The sequence below is a fragment of the Mastigoproctus giganteus genome, chromosome 2 (assembly GCF_048544385.1).
Source record: "Mastigoproctus giganteus isolate SK-2022 chromosome 2, ASM4854438v1, whole genome shotgun sequence".
Classification (NCBI taxonomy): Eukaryota; Metazoa; Arthropoda; class Arachnida; order Uropygi; family Thelyphonidae; genus Mastigoproctus; species Mastigoproctus giganteus.
The window spans coordinates 160,790,577-160,807,369 of record NC_143576.1 but is presented as its reverse complement, the minus strand read 5'-3'; the positions used below and the strand labels follow the sequence as shown (position 1 = coordinate 160,807,369).

Here is a 16,793-nt window from a genome sequence, read left to right as displayed (position 1 = left end):
CAGAAGGAAAAAACACCTTTGGAATAAGAAAGTGAAAAAGGCAACACAGAACAGGAGTAAGTTCAGGAGCACAGGTTTCGAAAACAAGTGGAGAAATACCATTGGGACCTGGAGCTTTCTTAGCATCAATATTGAACAAAATCCTTCTGACATCCTTTTGACAGAAGGTATTGAATGGAGCGTGCTGGGAATGATGAGAGGTGGTTCCCAAGATCATCAATACACAAGTTGGAAGAAAAGTAGGAAGCTAGCAGGTCTGCTTTATCTTTGGCTAAAGTGACAATAGACCATCTGGTTTTGACAGAGGTGGGTAAAAGTTGCTGCCAATAGCTCTGGCAAGGGAACCAGAATGCTTGACTACCATTTGCTGAGAAACAAGTTTTCTACTCTTAGCTTGTTCGAAATCTAGTTTGGACTAAATGATAACTGCTTTACAATTGTTGCAAGCTTTGGTGTAGGCAGAAAATGAATCTGGAGATTTGGATTCAAGCCAATTATGATATTCTCTTGAACAGCCTTACCATACTTATTGGAATATCAAGGTTTAGATAAAGGATGAGATTTTATGGTGGAGTTTAGAATAAAGGATTTCATCCCTACAAGAATAATTTCACTGACATGATCTGAGCAAACATTGACATCAGAAGATTTGAAACAGTAATCATATCACATTCACTGAAGTGTGTAATGGCAGCCAAAACAATCCCATAGTGCTATCAAATGAGTGGCAATAACATCAATGTGAAACCAACGTAAGTCTGTATATCTTTTTTTTTTTTTTTTTTTTTTTTGGGGAGAGAGAGAGAAAATGTTTACCATCTCCATTTTTGAATATTATGGCGTTCCACTTGAGGAGACATTCTGCCATGGGATCAGGATTTTCCCACACTAACCACAGTGGCCGTTTGGCTGAATCCAAAATTTTACATTCTTCCACACTGAAAAAATAAAGAATTCTAAGAAACAATCAAATTTTTTTTAACATGACACGAAAAAAAAAAAAAAAAAACCTGCAAAACCATAACTGTAATTTCAGTTAAATACTAATGTTGGCTACTTCAGTTGTGATTTCGTATAAAAAAAATCATTCATTATTTGCAATAATTACTAAAAGCAAATTTAAATATAGGGAAAATTATACCAAATTTACATTTGCTTGAACCAAAACATTAACATTCTTAAACAACTATGAACCGAAAGATGAATAAGCAATATAAACTGAAAGCAATTTCAGTTTGTATATAAGCAATATATACAAACCAATTCTGATCCCTCAACATTAGATTTTCCCCTTGATATATATATATATATATATATATATATAAAAAGGTGGGGGGGGGGGAGTTCTGTTATTTGAGATTTATGCAGAGTTCTCTTCCGGTCCAAAATTGACATTAATACAAATTAAGAATTAACTTCTGTTACTGCTTGACACAAGGTTGCCAATAGGGTTATCTGTTATCCATTAAAAACACAAGTCATGCAGTGCCTTGTGTTTTTAATTGGTAACAGATTCGCCTAATGCTTGATATGAAAGAATGGTAATAGCCCAGAAAGGAAAACAAACACAATCAGAGAAACCTATTGCTTGCTAATACCAAAGTCTGATGTGTGAAATAATACATAGAGGTTTTACTTACAGACTAAAATGTGCTACTGCCACTTACATCCATGTTATAGCCCTGGATTTGATTTCTGATCCGATAAGAGAAAGAAAACATATCGCCACAGAACTATAACAATGGTGGCAGGCAGACTAAGAACAATCAGACAAGCAGATTTTGTCCAATGTGACATTTGGCATTATAGACTAAAATGTGCTATCACCACTAGGGAACATTAGTTGCAATGGCTCTATGGCTCAGTGCAACTAATGTGACATGGGGAGCAATACCTATGGCCCCACGATAAGGTCCAACTCTAACTGACCCAACCTGGAATTGACAATGTCCTTCCCCACTGCAAGAGGTGGCACCCAACTTAGATACATCCTGGGCATTGCCTAGGGCAGCATTTTCAAAATTTCTTTAGTCATGGAACACTTTTCATCTCACAATATATTTATGGAATACTTGCGAAACACGAGTTTAGCGGGAGCCAAAGAACTGTTTGCTAATATTTTATTACATACGACGCACTGTGCATTGGGAGCACCTTTATTTCCAACACACGTAAAGCCGAAATTCAAATAACTGTCATTATACTTTCGTTTTGGTCTTTTATTAGTTGGTTTCTGTTTTTTCACTTTGGATTTTTGGGGAACAAAAGGTTGTGACTGTTCATCCTCACTTTGAAGTGTGACAATATTGCGTTTGTTTTCATCGACTACAGTTGAAGTACTTGCTTCTCATTTAAAAGTTCCTTTTTTCAACCACAAATCCATGGTCATTTTTTATTTTAATAATAATATTTCGAAATACGGATAATTATCAAATTAAAAAAAAAAAATTTATATAAGGAAATGAGTTTAGTTATGATATCGGTTCACTTCTCCCTCTCCTTCAACCCACGTACTCCAGGCTAAATCGCATACAAATGACATATTAGATCACTACACTGCTACTTTTTCGTAGATGCCATTATCTCTACGTAAAAGCACGCCAAAATAAACTGTTCCACGGTCTATGCCAGGATATTAATAACCGATAAAAAAAATTATGTTAAAAATTATAATGATACAAAAGTGGTGTACGCTACAAATATGTAAAATTTATTTATTTTATTTTTTTAATTATTAATTAAGATTTTTCAAGGAACACTAGTGTTCCGCGGAATACAGTTTGGAAAACGCTGGTCTAGGGTTTCAGGGGGAACCATAGAGGGCTAAATTAAATACTTATTATAGATTGAAAACATGAGAGAGAGGATGGGAGTGGCCAATTAAGTGTATGCATGTGGACAGTGTGTGCTGATGTTATAAAAAAAATAATAAAATATATATATAATGTGTGTACTGTTGCATACCCATATGTGGGCCCTGGGTATGTGTGGGCGAAAAACTCCTTAAAACGAGCTACATGTAGGTGTGAGTGAGTAATGAATGCATGTTAACATGTGAGTGGGAATGGGGGGGTGTTCTTTGTGAGAGTGGTTGTGTGGTTCCCCCAACTTGTTCTGCAACAGGGGAGGGTGTCCTATATCCAGGGACCCTCTTGCTGCTCCTGACTGGGACCAACTGTGGATGCCACATTGATTCTGCTTCTAAGGCAGTGGGGCATGGGATGCTGACACTGGTGCAGCTGGTCTGCACCAGTAAAGTGAAGTGAAGTGTGTTAGTTGTCTGATGCCACCAGGGATTTCCCCCATCTCCGTGTTGTATTCTTTGAAAGTGACACAGAACTCTGTGGAGGCCAGAGATTTAAAAGTATGTGGGAAGTGGTTTGTTGCATAGTGTTATGTTCAGCCATTTGGCCCTACTGGGACCCATCTTTGCCCACACTTCGCCATCCAGTAGATTTTTTAAGTACTCTGGCAGGCCTCGCCACCTATTTTCCGAGGATTTCAGTGGCAAGACCTATATATATTAAGGGGAGGGGTGAATACTAGAATTTGGAAAGGCCGAAAGAGATTCATGAGAAAGCAGTTGAATTTTAAGACGTTGATTATAATTTGGTGGCATTGTTAGGAGTGTACTCAGTCGGTTTAATTAGAGTGGGGGGGAACCGACTGGGGGAAGGTAGAAAGTATGGGGACGATTGAGTAGACATCCCCAAAGAGGTCAGTGGGGACGAGTCCAACCAGGCAAAGTATGGGAGAGGAGGCAGAGACCTGCCTCCTCTCTCCCGTGTCTGGGAACTGGGTTAGAGTACTCAGTTCAGATTGCCAAATGGTGTGTTGGCAGCAAAGCTGCAGTATGTCTTCGTTGGTGATGGTTATCAGATCCATGTCTTGTCGAATCCAGTAGGAAGGTCAAACTGCCCATCACGCTCCAAAGGGTGGGATATGTTAGCTGGCAGTGGGGAACCCACCAGGCAAGAGGCGGGGGAGACAGACATTTACTTATTTCATAATCCGCATTCCCATTCTACCTGCATTCTATTTTTATACTTTTTTCTTATAGTTTATAATAATTTATTTTCCCCTATCAGTTTATACATTTTTTTCTCCCCTCTCTCACTCATCTCTTTATCATACACCGGGGGGGGGGGATGCAATGGCGTGTAATTTAATTTAAATACTAATTAATAAATAAGAAAGAACATAAAAGATTAAAAATAGGGTGAGTGTGTACTTAACTGTAACATTTATGGTTGGTGTTCTTTTTCTCACACATACTCTCATTCATTCTTCTGGCTTTCATTTCATTTGTTTGACTCTTGCTTTCTGCACTGCACTCTCTGGGCACCTCAACTTACTATTATTCTTCCGTTGTGGTGCAGGCATAGCTGCAAGTATTTTTCAGGCCAGGGGGAGAATGCAATAATAGTGTTTACGTTGTTAGTACACATTTGTTAGTATATATAAAGTAGTGTAAGTTATTATAAACTTTGTATTCTTTCAGCCAATTACATTTGCTCTTCCACTCATTCCCACTCACCATAACACTCATTCACTCTCTTTCCCTTGTGCTGGGTCACTCTTTCTTTCACCAAAAACATTTATTCTATTTTTCCATAATTCCTAATCCATTCTCCTTCATTCTACATTGCATCCCCTTGCTACCAGCTTACTGACATTTTTCAGCTAATCTGCTTCTGCCTGTACATCTCCCTTCCCAACATAGTTACTTATTTGGTGTGGGGCCCCAGGTTCACATGGCAGGGTAGTCGTTGTTGTTATGGAGCTTAATGGCACATAAGCTGCTAAGGCTATAATGTGCCTATTCACTTATTATATTAAAACATGAGTTTTCCGTAAATCATAAATAATTAAAAAGCCCAGTTTGCCTGAGAAAGTCAAAAAATTCAGAAATATTTGCCTTATCACCAATGAGATTTTCAAGAGTTATTGGTTTATGAAGATTAACCAGTGAGATCAAGGATGAAGTTCTGTCTTGGCAGGGTAGTCCTGGGGGGTTTTACCATGTCAGGTTTCTGTCAGAGCACAGAATGCTGTCCTGATAATTATTAGGTCATCGTCTGGGCATGGTGGAAGATGTGGGCAATTTTAACTATTGATTATTGTTTAATTTCTGGGGGCTGAATTGCCATTCTTTGGATAGTTCTGCACATTTTGAGTATTTTCTGTGTGAAGGATGTAAAGGCTTTATAATTTTTCTTTTCTATAATGAATAGATGTTCTTCTCCCCTTGGAAGAGGGCCAATCTGTGCTATTAGCTGTGTTCTAGAGATGTCATAAATTATACATTCATATAGAATGTGCTCCCAGTCTTCACTCTTGCCACAGGTGCAATTCGGGTCATCAGTCAGGACTAAGGAGGTTAGTTTCATTTTTAAGGAGCTGTGACCTGTCAGTATAAACGCTGAAAAAGTCCAGGGGCACACCACTTAGGTGGCTTTGGGCTAGCCAGGGGCTTAGAAGAGAACAGACATTCAGTCTAAAACACTGATGGATCCAATACCTTTCTATCTCAGAAGATTTAGGAGAAGTCCAGTTGGCCTACCTCCCTAAAATCCACTCATGTACACCTTCTCGATGGTAAGCTGTTACATCACTTAGATGGTAACAAATGTGTAGAGTGGTTCTCTTCAAGACACCTGGCCAGCGAAAGAGGAAAAGACCAAATCCTCCAGCACAACGAAACAAATAGTCCCTCAGTACCCAGCAGCTTTCACTTCCCCTCTTACGGCAGTGAAAGGATCAGAGTGGAAGCACAGGGTGCTAAGAACCTCTGGGTACGACCAGGCTGCTATGCACAGAAACTGAACTTGGCCTGTTACAACGTAAAATCACTCATCGGTGAAGACTGGATATTGCTAGAAAAGGAATTAGAAAATGTGAATTGAATTATCATTGGTTTGGCAGAAACAAGAAGAAGAAATAAATCACAAGTTTATCAAGTGGAAATCTGCTGTACACCAATGGAAAGAGTGAAAGGAGTGAAGGTGTAGTTCGCTTTCTGGTCCATAAAGATATAAAAAACAACATTTTGGATTTCAAAAGTACATCACCAAAGGTGTCAAGACTACTACTCAGGAGACACCTCCGTAGCCAGGTGGTCAGGAGCAGCAGTGCGTAGCACACGATTCTTGATTAGACCGGGGTTCGAGTCGGTGACCACCAAATACGGAGGATGCGGAAAGGTCAGGGAATGACCACCGCATATCCCCGGAGCAATATGGCCTTAGTTGCAAATGCTCCTAAAAACCAAAAAACAAACAAACTACTCAGAATTTCTAAGAGGTACAAGCTAAAGGTTATAATGATTTATGCACCAACATCGAGCCATAATGATGAAGAGGTTGAAGAAATGTACACCGAAATTGAGTTTTCTAGATGAGCAGAAAACCCACTACACTAACACTATCATTATGGGCACTTCGATGCTAAGGTTCGAAAGAGACAAAACAGCACAGAAAGGGGAACTATAGGAAATTTTGGAATTGGTAAAAGAAAAATGGAAGAGGTCATTACTTGTGGAATTTGCAGAATTTCGAGGACTGTCAGTAATGAACATTTTTTTCAAGAAAAGGGTGAACAGAAAGGGGACTTGGAAGAGCCCAAATGGATTAACAACTAATGAAATAGACTTCATCCTCACTAACAGAAGATATATCTTGATTGATGTTACCATCCTGAACAAGGTAAATATTGGAAGTGATCGCAGAATGGTAAGATGAACACTTGATATAGATGTAAGAAAAGAAAGGAAAAAACTGACTAGAGTAAATAATACGAAGGCCTTTGAGATAACAGAAGAGGAGAAAAGCAGTATGTACTGGAACTTAAGAACAAGTTTGAACTTCTTCAAAGAATATTAAAACTTTTTGAAAGTGATAAAGCCCAAGAAACCTATAGGTAAAAAGAAATCCAAAGAAGAAAAAATTTGTCAAGGAACACTTGTCATGATGAACCAAAGATGACAAATGAAGAGCAAGATAAACACTAACAAGGAGAAAATTGAGTATACTGAGTTGTGAAAAGCCATTAGAAAGAGACTCAGAGAGGACATAAGAATATTTAACACAAGAAAAGTAGAACAAGCATTAAGGGAAAACAAAGGACTTAATCAGCAGCCATGAGCAGTAATACAGAAAGACAAATGAAACTGAAGAATAACAATGGTGTACAGTCAAGTCCTCGTATAGCACGATAGTTGTGTTCCTAGGAACCCTCATGCAATGCAAAATCGTGCAATATAAACAACAGGCCCTATGGGAAAAATAGGGTTAGGTGCCAACCACCCAAGATTGAACACACATTTGTAACCAAAACATTACCAAACACAATAAATAGTCATAATAAAATACGTATTTTATTACGACTATTACGTAATAAAATATTGCTAATGCTTTTGCTTCTATCATAAGCAAACTTGTTTTTTGTTTTATTTTCTATCCAAACAGATGACAGCCATTCCATCTCTTCCAATTCTTTGTGTCTTAATCTAATGGATTTTAATTACCCTTTGAGTTGTTTTTATTTTCTTAGCATTCTTTGTAATTCTCGGGTTGCCTCATTTAGGTCTGTAGCACGTGCAATATCACATGGTCTTTCATTTCGCTCAAAGCGTTTCACAGTTTCATATTTTTTCACTATCGACAGTGGCGGACTGGCCATAAGCCTTACCGGGACAACCCCGATGGCCAGTGTGATTTTGTCCACAAACGCTAGTGTGAGGACACTACAAATTTTCCCGGGTAAGGATTTTTGATCCAGTTCGCCTCTGTTTATCGATATTGCTTTTCTTTTTCTCTCTGAATCTGTAGTATCTTCACCAGGACGTTTCCTTTTCACACCCTTTAAGTATTTTACTCATTTTTAGGGAATAAAGCACAATTACAAAACGGGAGGCACCCTTGATACAATAAACAAAACTGCGCATGTGTAGCAACTGAATAAACAACACCGTAAAGGCAGAGATACACTAACACCTCACATTTTACTAAAGCACATTTCTAGGGGTTACTACCATAAAACAATAAAAACAATTTCCAGTTGTGTTTCTGCTAGTGGAATCTGTTATAAACTGGTAGTAAACTCGATCTAATTGCATTTGCGATTACACCGTTGTTGTTGTTTGTTATTTGGTTTTTAGGAGCATTAGCAACTAAGGCCATATTGCTCCGGGATATGCGGTGGTCATTCCCTGACCTTTCCGCATCCTCCGTATTTGGTGGTGACGGGCTCGAACCCCAGTCTAATCAAGAAGCTTGTGCTACGCACTGCTGCTGCTCCTTCCCACCTGGCTACGGAGGCGCCTTCGATTACACCGATTGCTGGAATTGTGTTGGTTTTTACGTTATTATGATGAAATGTGTTTCCCCTTCACTGATATAAAAAACAAATACATTTTCAGAATCTTCTCTTTTCATTCCTATCGTATTGCTTTCGGTTGGGGTGCATAACTGAACGAATCATGCATAACTGAATTCGGTTAGTGTTATAAAAGATATCGTTCCCCTATTTATAAATTGCGTATGATCGAATTTGTGTAGTGCAAACACGTGTTATACGAGGACTGACTGTACTTATAAATAGCAGAAAAGACATAATTCAAATAGCAGAAGACTACTATAGAGAATTATACAAGGAGCGAGAGAATGATGCAGGCAGTGGGGAAAATGGATCGCAAATTAGTAACACATACGACATACCCGATATCCTTCCTGATGAGGTAGAACATGCGTTGAAGAAAATGAAGAATCAGAAAGCCCCGGGGGAAGATGAAGTTACTGTAGAGATGTTAAAATTGGGTGGAAGAGACATAACACAAAAACTGGCAAGATTGTTTCACAAAATGCATTAGAAAATGTGTGACGTTTAAGGAGTGGAATAATGCAATCTTAATTTTGCTGCATAAGTAAAGAGATAAATCAGAAATTGGAAATTATAGACCAATTAGCTTGTTATCCCACATCTACAAGTTGTTTACAAGGGTCAATTACTAACAGATTAGAAAGAATACTTGATGAGAATCAACCGAAAGAGCAAGCGGGATTTAGGACAGGATTCTCAACTATGGATCACTTTCATGTAATATCACAGCTAATGGAGAAAGCAAATGAATATAAAACACCATTATGCCTGGCATTTGTGGATTATGAAAAGGCATTTGACTCTATACAACATAAGGCAATGTTTTGGGCACTGGAAAGACAAGGCATAGATACCCCGCATATTATGATTTTGAAGAAAATATATGAGAGTGCTACCTCCTTTATTAGACTAGACAAAGACAGTAGGAAATTTAAAATTGAGAAAGGAGTTCGACAAGGAGATATAATATCTCCGAAGCTGTTTACTGCTGCCCTAGAGGAAGCTTTCAGAAGATTAGACTGGTCGCAGAAAGGAGTCAATATGAATGGAGAGTACCTAAACCATTTACGATTTGCAGATGACATTGTGGTCATAAACCATGATCCCAAAGAATTAGAGGAAATTCTTAATCAGTTATGCATAGTTAGTAAGGATTTTGGACTAAAGATGAATATGGCTAAAACAAAAATAATTATGAACAAGTATGCCATAGAAAGGGATATAATGATTGAAGGAGCAGTAATTGAAAAGGTGGAGTCATATACTTATCTGGGACAAGTCATTAGCTGTAATAATGATAAATGGCTGGAAGTCAAAAGAAGAATAAATTTTGGATGAATAGCATTCAGGAAATATAGTCACATACTGAAGAGCAATATCCCAGTTTGTCTGAAACGTAAAATAATGAACCAATGTATACTCCCCACCATGCCTTATGGAAGTGAAACTTGGGCACTCATCAAAAGAATGGAAGAGAAGCTGAGAACTACACAGCGAAGAATGGAACGAATTATATTGGGAATCAGACTGTTAGATAAGAAGAGAAACACATGGATTAGGCGGCAAACTTATCAAAACTAAAGAACTAAAATGGTCTTGGGTAGGACACATAGCTCGAAGACATGATGACAGATGGACTAAGAGAATAACAGAATGGTACGCAAGAGGAGCTAGAAGAAAACCTGGAAGACAACGACAGAGATGGACAGATGAAATTCATGAGTTTGTGGGTAGTAAATGGATGGCCATTGCACAAAACAGAAGGAACTGGAAAGTTGCTGGCAAGGTCTTCATCCTGTGAATTGAAAATGGCTGATGATGGGCGAACCATTGCCACCAGTGGCAGAAACCTTTTGGTAACTAGACCTCTGGTTTCCTGCTCCCACTTTGTTTGCCACAGCTTGTGGAGTTTTTTTTTTTTTCAGCATTGAGATATTGGCTGTATCAAGGGCTATCCCCAGAAATTCTGTGGGTATGCCCTTTTAAGTCTATAATACAAGCCTCTTTTGGCTACCTCCAGTTAAGGTAGGAGAGCTCTGGCCAGCAATTTGTAGGGCAGGTGTGCTTACTGTGCGACATGCTCTGGTAATAGTGAGAAGTATTGTCCTTTGAATCGTTTCTAATTTATTCCTATTCTTACTGTGGCTGAGCGGTTGAACTACACACCGTCTCCATAGGTGATAACAGGTAGGAACATTGCGCGGTACATGATCATACACCAGTGTGGGATTACACTAACAGCTACCTGGCCTTAGCTGACGAGTCCATTCACAGGGAGCCCTAACCAAATACTTTGTCTGGTGGATGCTACCTACACATACACTTTAACCTTTCCTTACCAGTACCCCCCCCCCCCCCCCGTCTCTCTCTCTCTCTCTCTCTCCTGCAGGGGTGCCCTCGTATCCTCTATACTTCATCTTCTAGTGGAAGTTTCTCTATCATCCACTATCTTTGCCTTCAACTACACACTAAGATTGTCATCTCTGCAGTTCTTTCCAATAAACTGCAGCCAATAAACTTTCCAATAAAATTAGCTTTGATATTATATACTTGGATCTTAGAAAGGCTTTTGATACTGTTGCACATGGAAGACTGCTACACAAATTGGAGCAGTGTGACCTTGGAGGCAAATTGCTGCTATGGATAAAGGGGTGGTTGAGGGGGAGAAGACAGAGAGTGGTAATCAATGGACACTGCTCATCGTGGACTAATGTTATTAGTGGAGTCTCTCAGGGCTCAGTGTTGGGTCCATTATTGTTTTCTGTATTTATAAATGATACTGATGATGGTATATCAAGCTTAATGTCCAAGTTTGCAGACGATACAAAGGCTGGCAGGGTTGTCAAGGACACTACTGACACTATGCTGCTGCAACAGGATCTGGAAAGGTTGAGCAGATGGGCTGAGAGGTGGCAAATGAAGTTTAACATTGACAAATGTAAAGTACTACACATGGGAAACAGCAACCCCAGAGCAACGTATCAACTCTGTGGTACTACACTGACAGTGGTAGAGAATGAAAGGGACTTGGGGGTGGTTGTGCAGGCAGATATGAAGTTCTCTGAGCAGTGCAGACGGGCTGCAAGAGTAGCTCATGGAGTATTGTCAATGATATATAGGAATTTTTCCAGCAGGGATAAGGAGGTGATTATTCCCTTGTATAAGGCAATGGTCAGGCCACACCTAGAGTACTGTATACAGGTCTGGAGGCCTCATTTCAAGAAAGATGTAGAGCTGCTGGAACGAGTACAGAGAAGGGCAACAAGATTAGTGAATGGAACAAAGGGGTGCTCTTACGAAGAAAGGCTTAAGTTTTGCAAATTACAGTGTCTGGAGACTAGGCACCAGCAAGGTGATCTGATAGAGGTGTATAAAGCCTTGAATGGTTTGAGCATGCTCAATGCTGATGGGATTCTTCCTCTAGCTCAGAATAATCACCTGAGAGGGTATAAATACAAATTGAGGAAAGACGTGCAGAAATTTACCTTTAGCCAGCGGGTGGTTGGTTGGTGGAACAGACTTCCATCCCTTGTAGTGGAGGTTGATAGCCTAAATAAGTTTAAGGCTCAGCTGGACAGGTATTTTGAACGAACAGAGGGGTGAAGTGGAAGTGGGTTTTTTTTTTTTTTTTTTTTTGGCTGATGGTGCATAAGCTTGCTTTCTTGCATCAAATGCCTCTACTAATGCTAATGCTAATGCTAATAATGAAAAATATTACTTTTTAAATTTTTTTTTATTGGGCCCTCCCTGAGACAAGCTCAGGCGATGCCAAGGTTTCCCGCACCAGAGCTTTCACTCTACTAACCTAGTTTGCCTCTGCACAGCAATGGACAGTAAATGAGGACTGTGATGTTCCACAGGCTCCTAGACCAAGAGGACAGATGAACATAACCTGACACAAACACTCATTAACTCCACACTATCTGGCCATTACAGAGTTTGTGTTGCATCTCAAAGTTACTATGTGCAGTTGATGGAGACCCCATCCAGTGCCGCCTGACATGAAACACCATAAAGTGGCTCAATTATTGTGCTACCATCTATTTATACTTCATATAAAGAATGTGAAAAACTAAATCTGTTTATATTCAATTGTTAACAGCAGCCAGTGTAACTGTCAGCATTTCCGATTATGAAATTTGTTTTCCTGGTGTGCTAGATCAATTACTGTACTGTCTATTTATACTTCATATAAACAATGTGGAAAGCTAAATAGATATTTATATATATACACTTTTTCCCCCCTTCTCAAGTCCAATGTGGAAACCTTCACGAGACTGTCAGTTGTTGTTGTTGTTGTTTTGGTTTTTAGGAGCATTAGCAACTAAGGCCATATTGCTCCGGGATATGCAGTGGTCATTCCTTGACCTTTCCGCATCCTCCATATTTGGTGGTGACGGGCTCGAACCCCGGTCTAATCAAGAAGCGTGTGCTACGCACTACTGCTCCTTCCCACATGGCTACGGAGGCGCCACGAGACTGTCAGTGTAAAATTTGTTTTCCCGTAGACTAATACGTCTGATTCTTCATTTTTCATAATTTTCATCAAGCTGCCCATTTGCCTTGCTATCAATCCTGTCTGGCTTCGTAACGTGTACAGGAAAATAATTTTAAATTCATTCATTCATTCATATAAAACACTAAAATGTTAAAACTGATGTCTTCAATTTAAACATTTTATCATTTTAAACTTATTTTTTTTATCTGTATGTTACTGCTGATTCATACACCATGCCAATCCATATAGCTTGTCTGCGATGGGATGTTGTCCCTATCTTGTTTGGATGACAATAAATATATATGTGTCAGAACATGCGTGTAGTCCATAAAATTTCATTTTAATCAGGCAATTAGTAAAAAAGATATACAGGGAGTCCTCATTATCGAAGGATAATTGGTTCCAGAAAATTCCACTTAAAATGAATCCACTTGAAACAGGGATCAAATTTTCGTAATGTGTATTATGTACTTGTACATAGTAAAAAATGAATTGAAGGAACTGAAAAATGAGACAATTACTTTATTAGACATTTTTTTATTATATGCTGAACTTTTTATTATAAGCTGGATAGCAAGGTTAAATAAAGTTTATTAAAGTTACATTATTTCTCAGTTTTACAATTTGATTACTCATTCTCCACTTCTTTTACAACGTATAACTTCTAATTTAACATTAGAAAACAGGCCTTGTGCATTGGGTTGCATTATATCATCAAAGTTTCTTGCGACGACCGACTAACTGGTTAAAATAAATTTTATTTAAATAAAAATGATACACATGGTGTCTCAAAAATATTGGTAAAAACGTTTAGGGGAGGTAGGTAACATCTAAAGGAATGTGAATCGCATAGGAACCCATAACCGGAAACGTCACCGTAAGTCTGTATACGCCGCTGCTCATCAGTTCGCGAGAGGGAAAATTCCTGGTTTACTCATTCAAGCAGTAGTCGCTGCACGAAGAGCATGCATCGATATACAAACTGTGCGCTGGCAGACATGCACCTAGTGTATGAATTAGCAGAGGGCCCACACGGTGTGCGCCCCCATGCGGCACAAAATTGCTTCGCAATAAATGTGTGGGCAGGTATGGTCAGCCCATACCTGTTACCATCCCACATGAACTCCGCTAAATATTGGATCTTTCTTGAACAAGTTCTACCAGGGTTACTTGACGATGTTCCAGCAAATGTGAGATGCAACATTTGGTTTCAACATGACGGGGGCCATGTTGAAACCAAACCTGCCCATTATGGAAGATGTGTTTGTGACCATTTGAACAGGCATTCTGGGCGTTGATGGATTGGCCGTGGTGGACCCATTGCCTGGCCCCCACATTCACCTGATTTATCGAGCCCTGATTTCTTTCTGTGGGGAGGCCCTCAAATCTATCGTGTATGAATCGCCTGCGGAGATGGAAATGGATCTCGTGGCGAGACTCGTTTGCGCTGCTGCTACTGTCAAAGAAACTCCATGTGTGTTCGACCATTTTCGCCAATCCAAGCTGCGTCGGTGTCACGCATGCATCGCGTCTCATGGTGGAACCTTCGAGCATCTGTTGTAACATCATGAAACACATCCATCTTGTACTGCATTGTTAACATTATGTCAAATAAATGTTTGCCATTAATTACTGTCTTGTGTCTTTCTGCTTCTTGTGCCTCTGCTACTACTTTCCCATGACGTTTCCGGTTATGGGTTCCTATGCGATTCACATTCCTTTAGATGTTACCTACCTCTCCTAAATGTTTGTACTAATATTTTTGAGACACCCTGTATACATAAGATAAAACAGAAATAAAATAAGATAAAAGCGCTAAAATACAAGATAGGAGGGTTAAAATATATATAATAAAAGAGTTAAAATTACGAAATCTAACCTGCCTCACACCAATCAATTTATCTCTACCGCCTACGTTCCCTATTATCCGGGCGTATCGGAACATCTTGTTAGGATTTTGCGTCACCATCATATATGATGTGTGCAATTTCCGGGGAGGAAATTACAATCTATTATTTCTAAGGTGAAAACACCAGTTCCTCCTTTCCTATGGAGTGGTTTCGTATACCATATTACGTGTCCAGATTGTGGGGGGTATTATGTAGGTGAGTCTGGTAGAAGATTAAAAGATCGGGTTTCTGAGCATGAGGTGACTCTGCGAACCGCTAATTTTGAATGCTCCGCAGTCGCTGAACATTATTGGGTTGAGCAGCACAATCTTGAACCCCAATGGGATATTGAAATCGTAGACTGTTCATGTGATTACCGCCAGCACTCATGGCTTGCAGCACTACACTTAGCCACCAATAATAGTACTATGAATAGGACAAGGGGAGTTCACTTATACCCTATTACCGAATGTACTGTTTTGCAGTGCGATGAGCACTGACGATCACTACACGTACGTAATTCTGCTTTACCAACACCAGACTCGTGATACATGATCATACCTAGCTGACTTGTGCTATTGTAACCATTAATATATACTGAAGTACACCGTTCACACACTAGCTGATGAAGAGGCACTCCGCTTCGAAAGCTACTATCTATGTATTTTAACTCTCTTATCTTGTTGTATTTTAACGCTTTTATCTTATTTTATTTCTGTTTTATCTTATGTATATATCATTTTTATTTTAATAAAATTTATTTTAACCGATTAGTCGGTTGTCGCAAGAAACTTTGATGATTCTAATTTAACCTCTAAACCATAACTGCAGGCAGATATGAAGTTCTCTGAGCAGTGCAGACGGGCTGCAAGAGTAGCTCATGGTGTATTATCAATGATATATAGGAATTTTTCTAGCAGGGATAAGGAGGTGATTATTCCCTTGTATAAGGCAATGGTCAGGCCACACCTAGAGTACTGTATACAGGTCTGGAGGCCTCATTTCAAGAAGGATGTAGAGCTGCTGGAACGAGTACAGAGAAGGGCAACAAGATTAATGAATGGAACAAAGGGTTGCTCTTACAAAGAAAGGCTTAAGTTTTGCAAATTAGTGTCTGGAGACTAGGCACCTGCGAGGTGATCTGATAGAGGTGTATAAAGCCTTGAATGGTTTCAGCATGCTGAATGCTGATGGGATTCTTCCTCTTTGCTCAGAATAATCACCTGAGAGGGCATAAATTCAAATTGAGGAAAGACAGATGTAGGATAGACGTGCGGAGGTTTGCCTTTAGCCAGCGGGTGGTTGGTTGGTGGAACAGACTTCCATGCCTTGTCGTGGAAGTTGATAGCCTAAATAAGTTTAAGGCTCAGCTGGACAGGTATTTCGAATGAACAGAGAGGTGAAGTGGAAGTGGTTATTTTTTATTTCTTTATTTTTTTTGGCTGATGCTGCATAAGCTTGCTTTCTTGCATCAAATGCCTCTAGTAATGCTAATGCTAACTTTTTTGTTGCCTTTTTTTTCGCGATGTTTTATTGTCAGCACTTTGCTTTGAATGTATGGTTAATAAAAATAAGAAACTAAGAATTACCTTAATGTAAAAATTATCAAAATTATCAGATGCATCTAATACAAGCAACAGTAAACAAGATACTGATTGTAGGTAGAGGGTGTCGAGTCAACAGGATCCTTGCAGAAAAAGCAGGATAGAAATAGTCAAATGTCTAGTTGGGAGTCCTTCAATGTAAATTGTTGTTATTTGGTTTTTAGGAGCATTAGCAACTAAGGCCATATTGCTCCGGGGATATGCGGTGGTCTTTCCCTGACCTTTCCGCATCCTCCGTATTAGGTGGTGATAGGCTCGAACCCCGGTCTAATCAAGAAGCATGTGCTATGTACTGCTGCTCCTTCCCACCTGGCTATGGAGGCGCCCCTTCAACGTAAGTCAAAACAAAGTTTAACAAGTAATATAAAAAAAATTTTTTTAAAGTCAATTCCTAATTAGGTCAACAAAGAAAAATTTTATTTT

The 16,793-nt window shown here is 39.3% G+C and overlaps 1 protein-coding gene across 3 annotated transcripts in view; it reads right to left on the bottom strand.

The window, feature by feature from the left end:
• Positions 1-16,793, bottom strand: part of LOC150089705 (phosphatidylinositol 4,5-bisphosphate 3-kinase catalytic subunit alpha isoform-like) — a 291,320-nt gene that overhangs the window by 62,873 nt on the left and 211,654 nt on the right. For all 3 annotated transcript variants that reach the window (XM_090389607.1, XM_090389609.1, XM_090389608.1), the window contains one exon: positions 817-938. In XM_090389607.1, the coding sequence (XP_090245733.1) occupies positions 817-938 (122 nt within the window). The remainder of the gene's footprint in view (positions 1-816; positions 939-16,793) is intronic.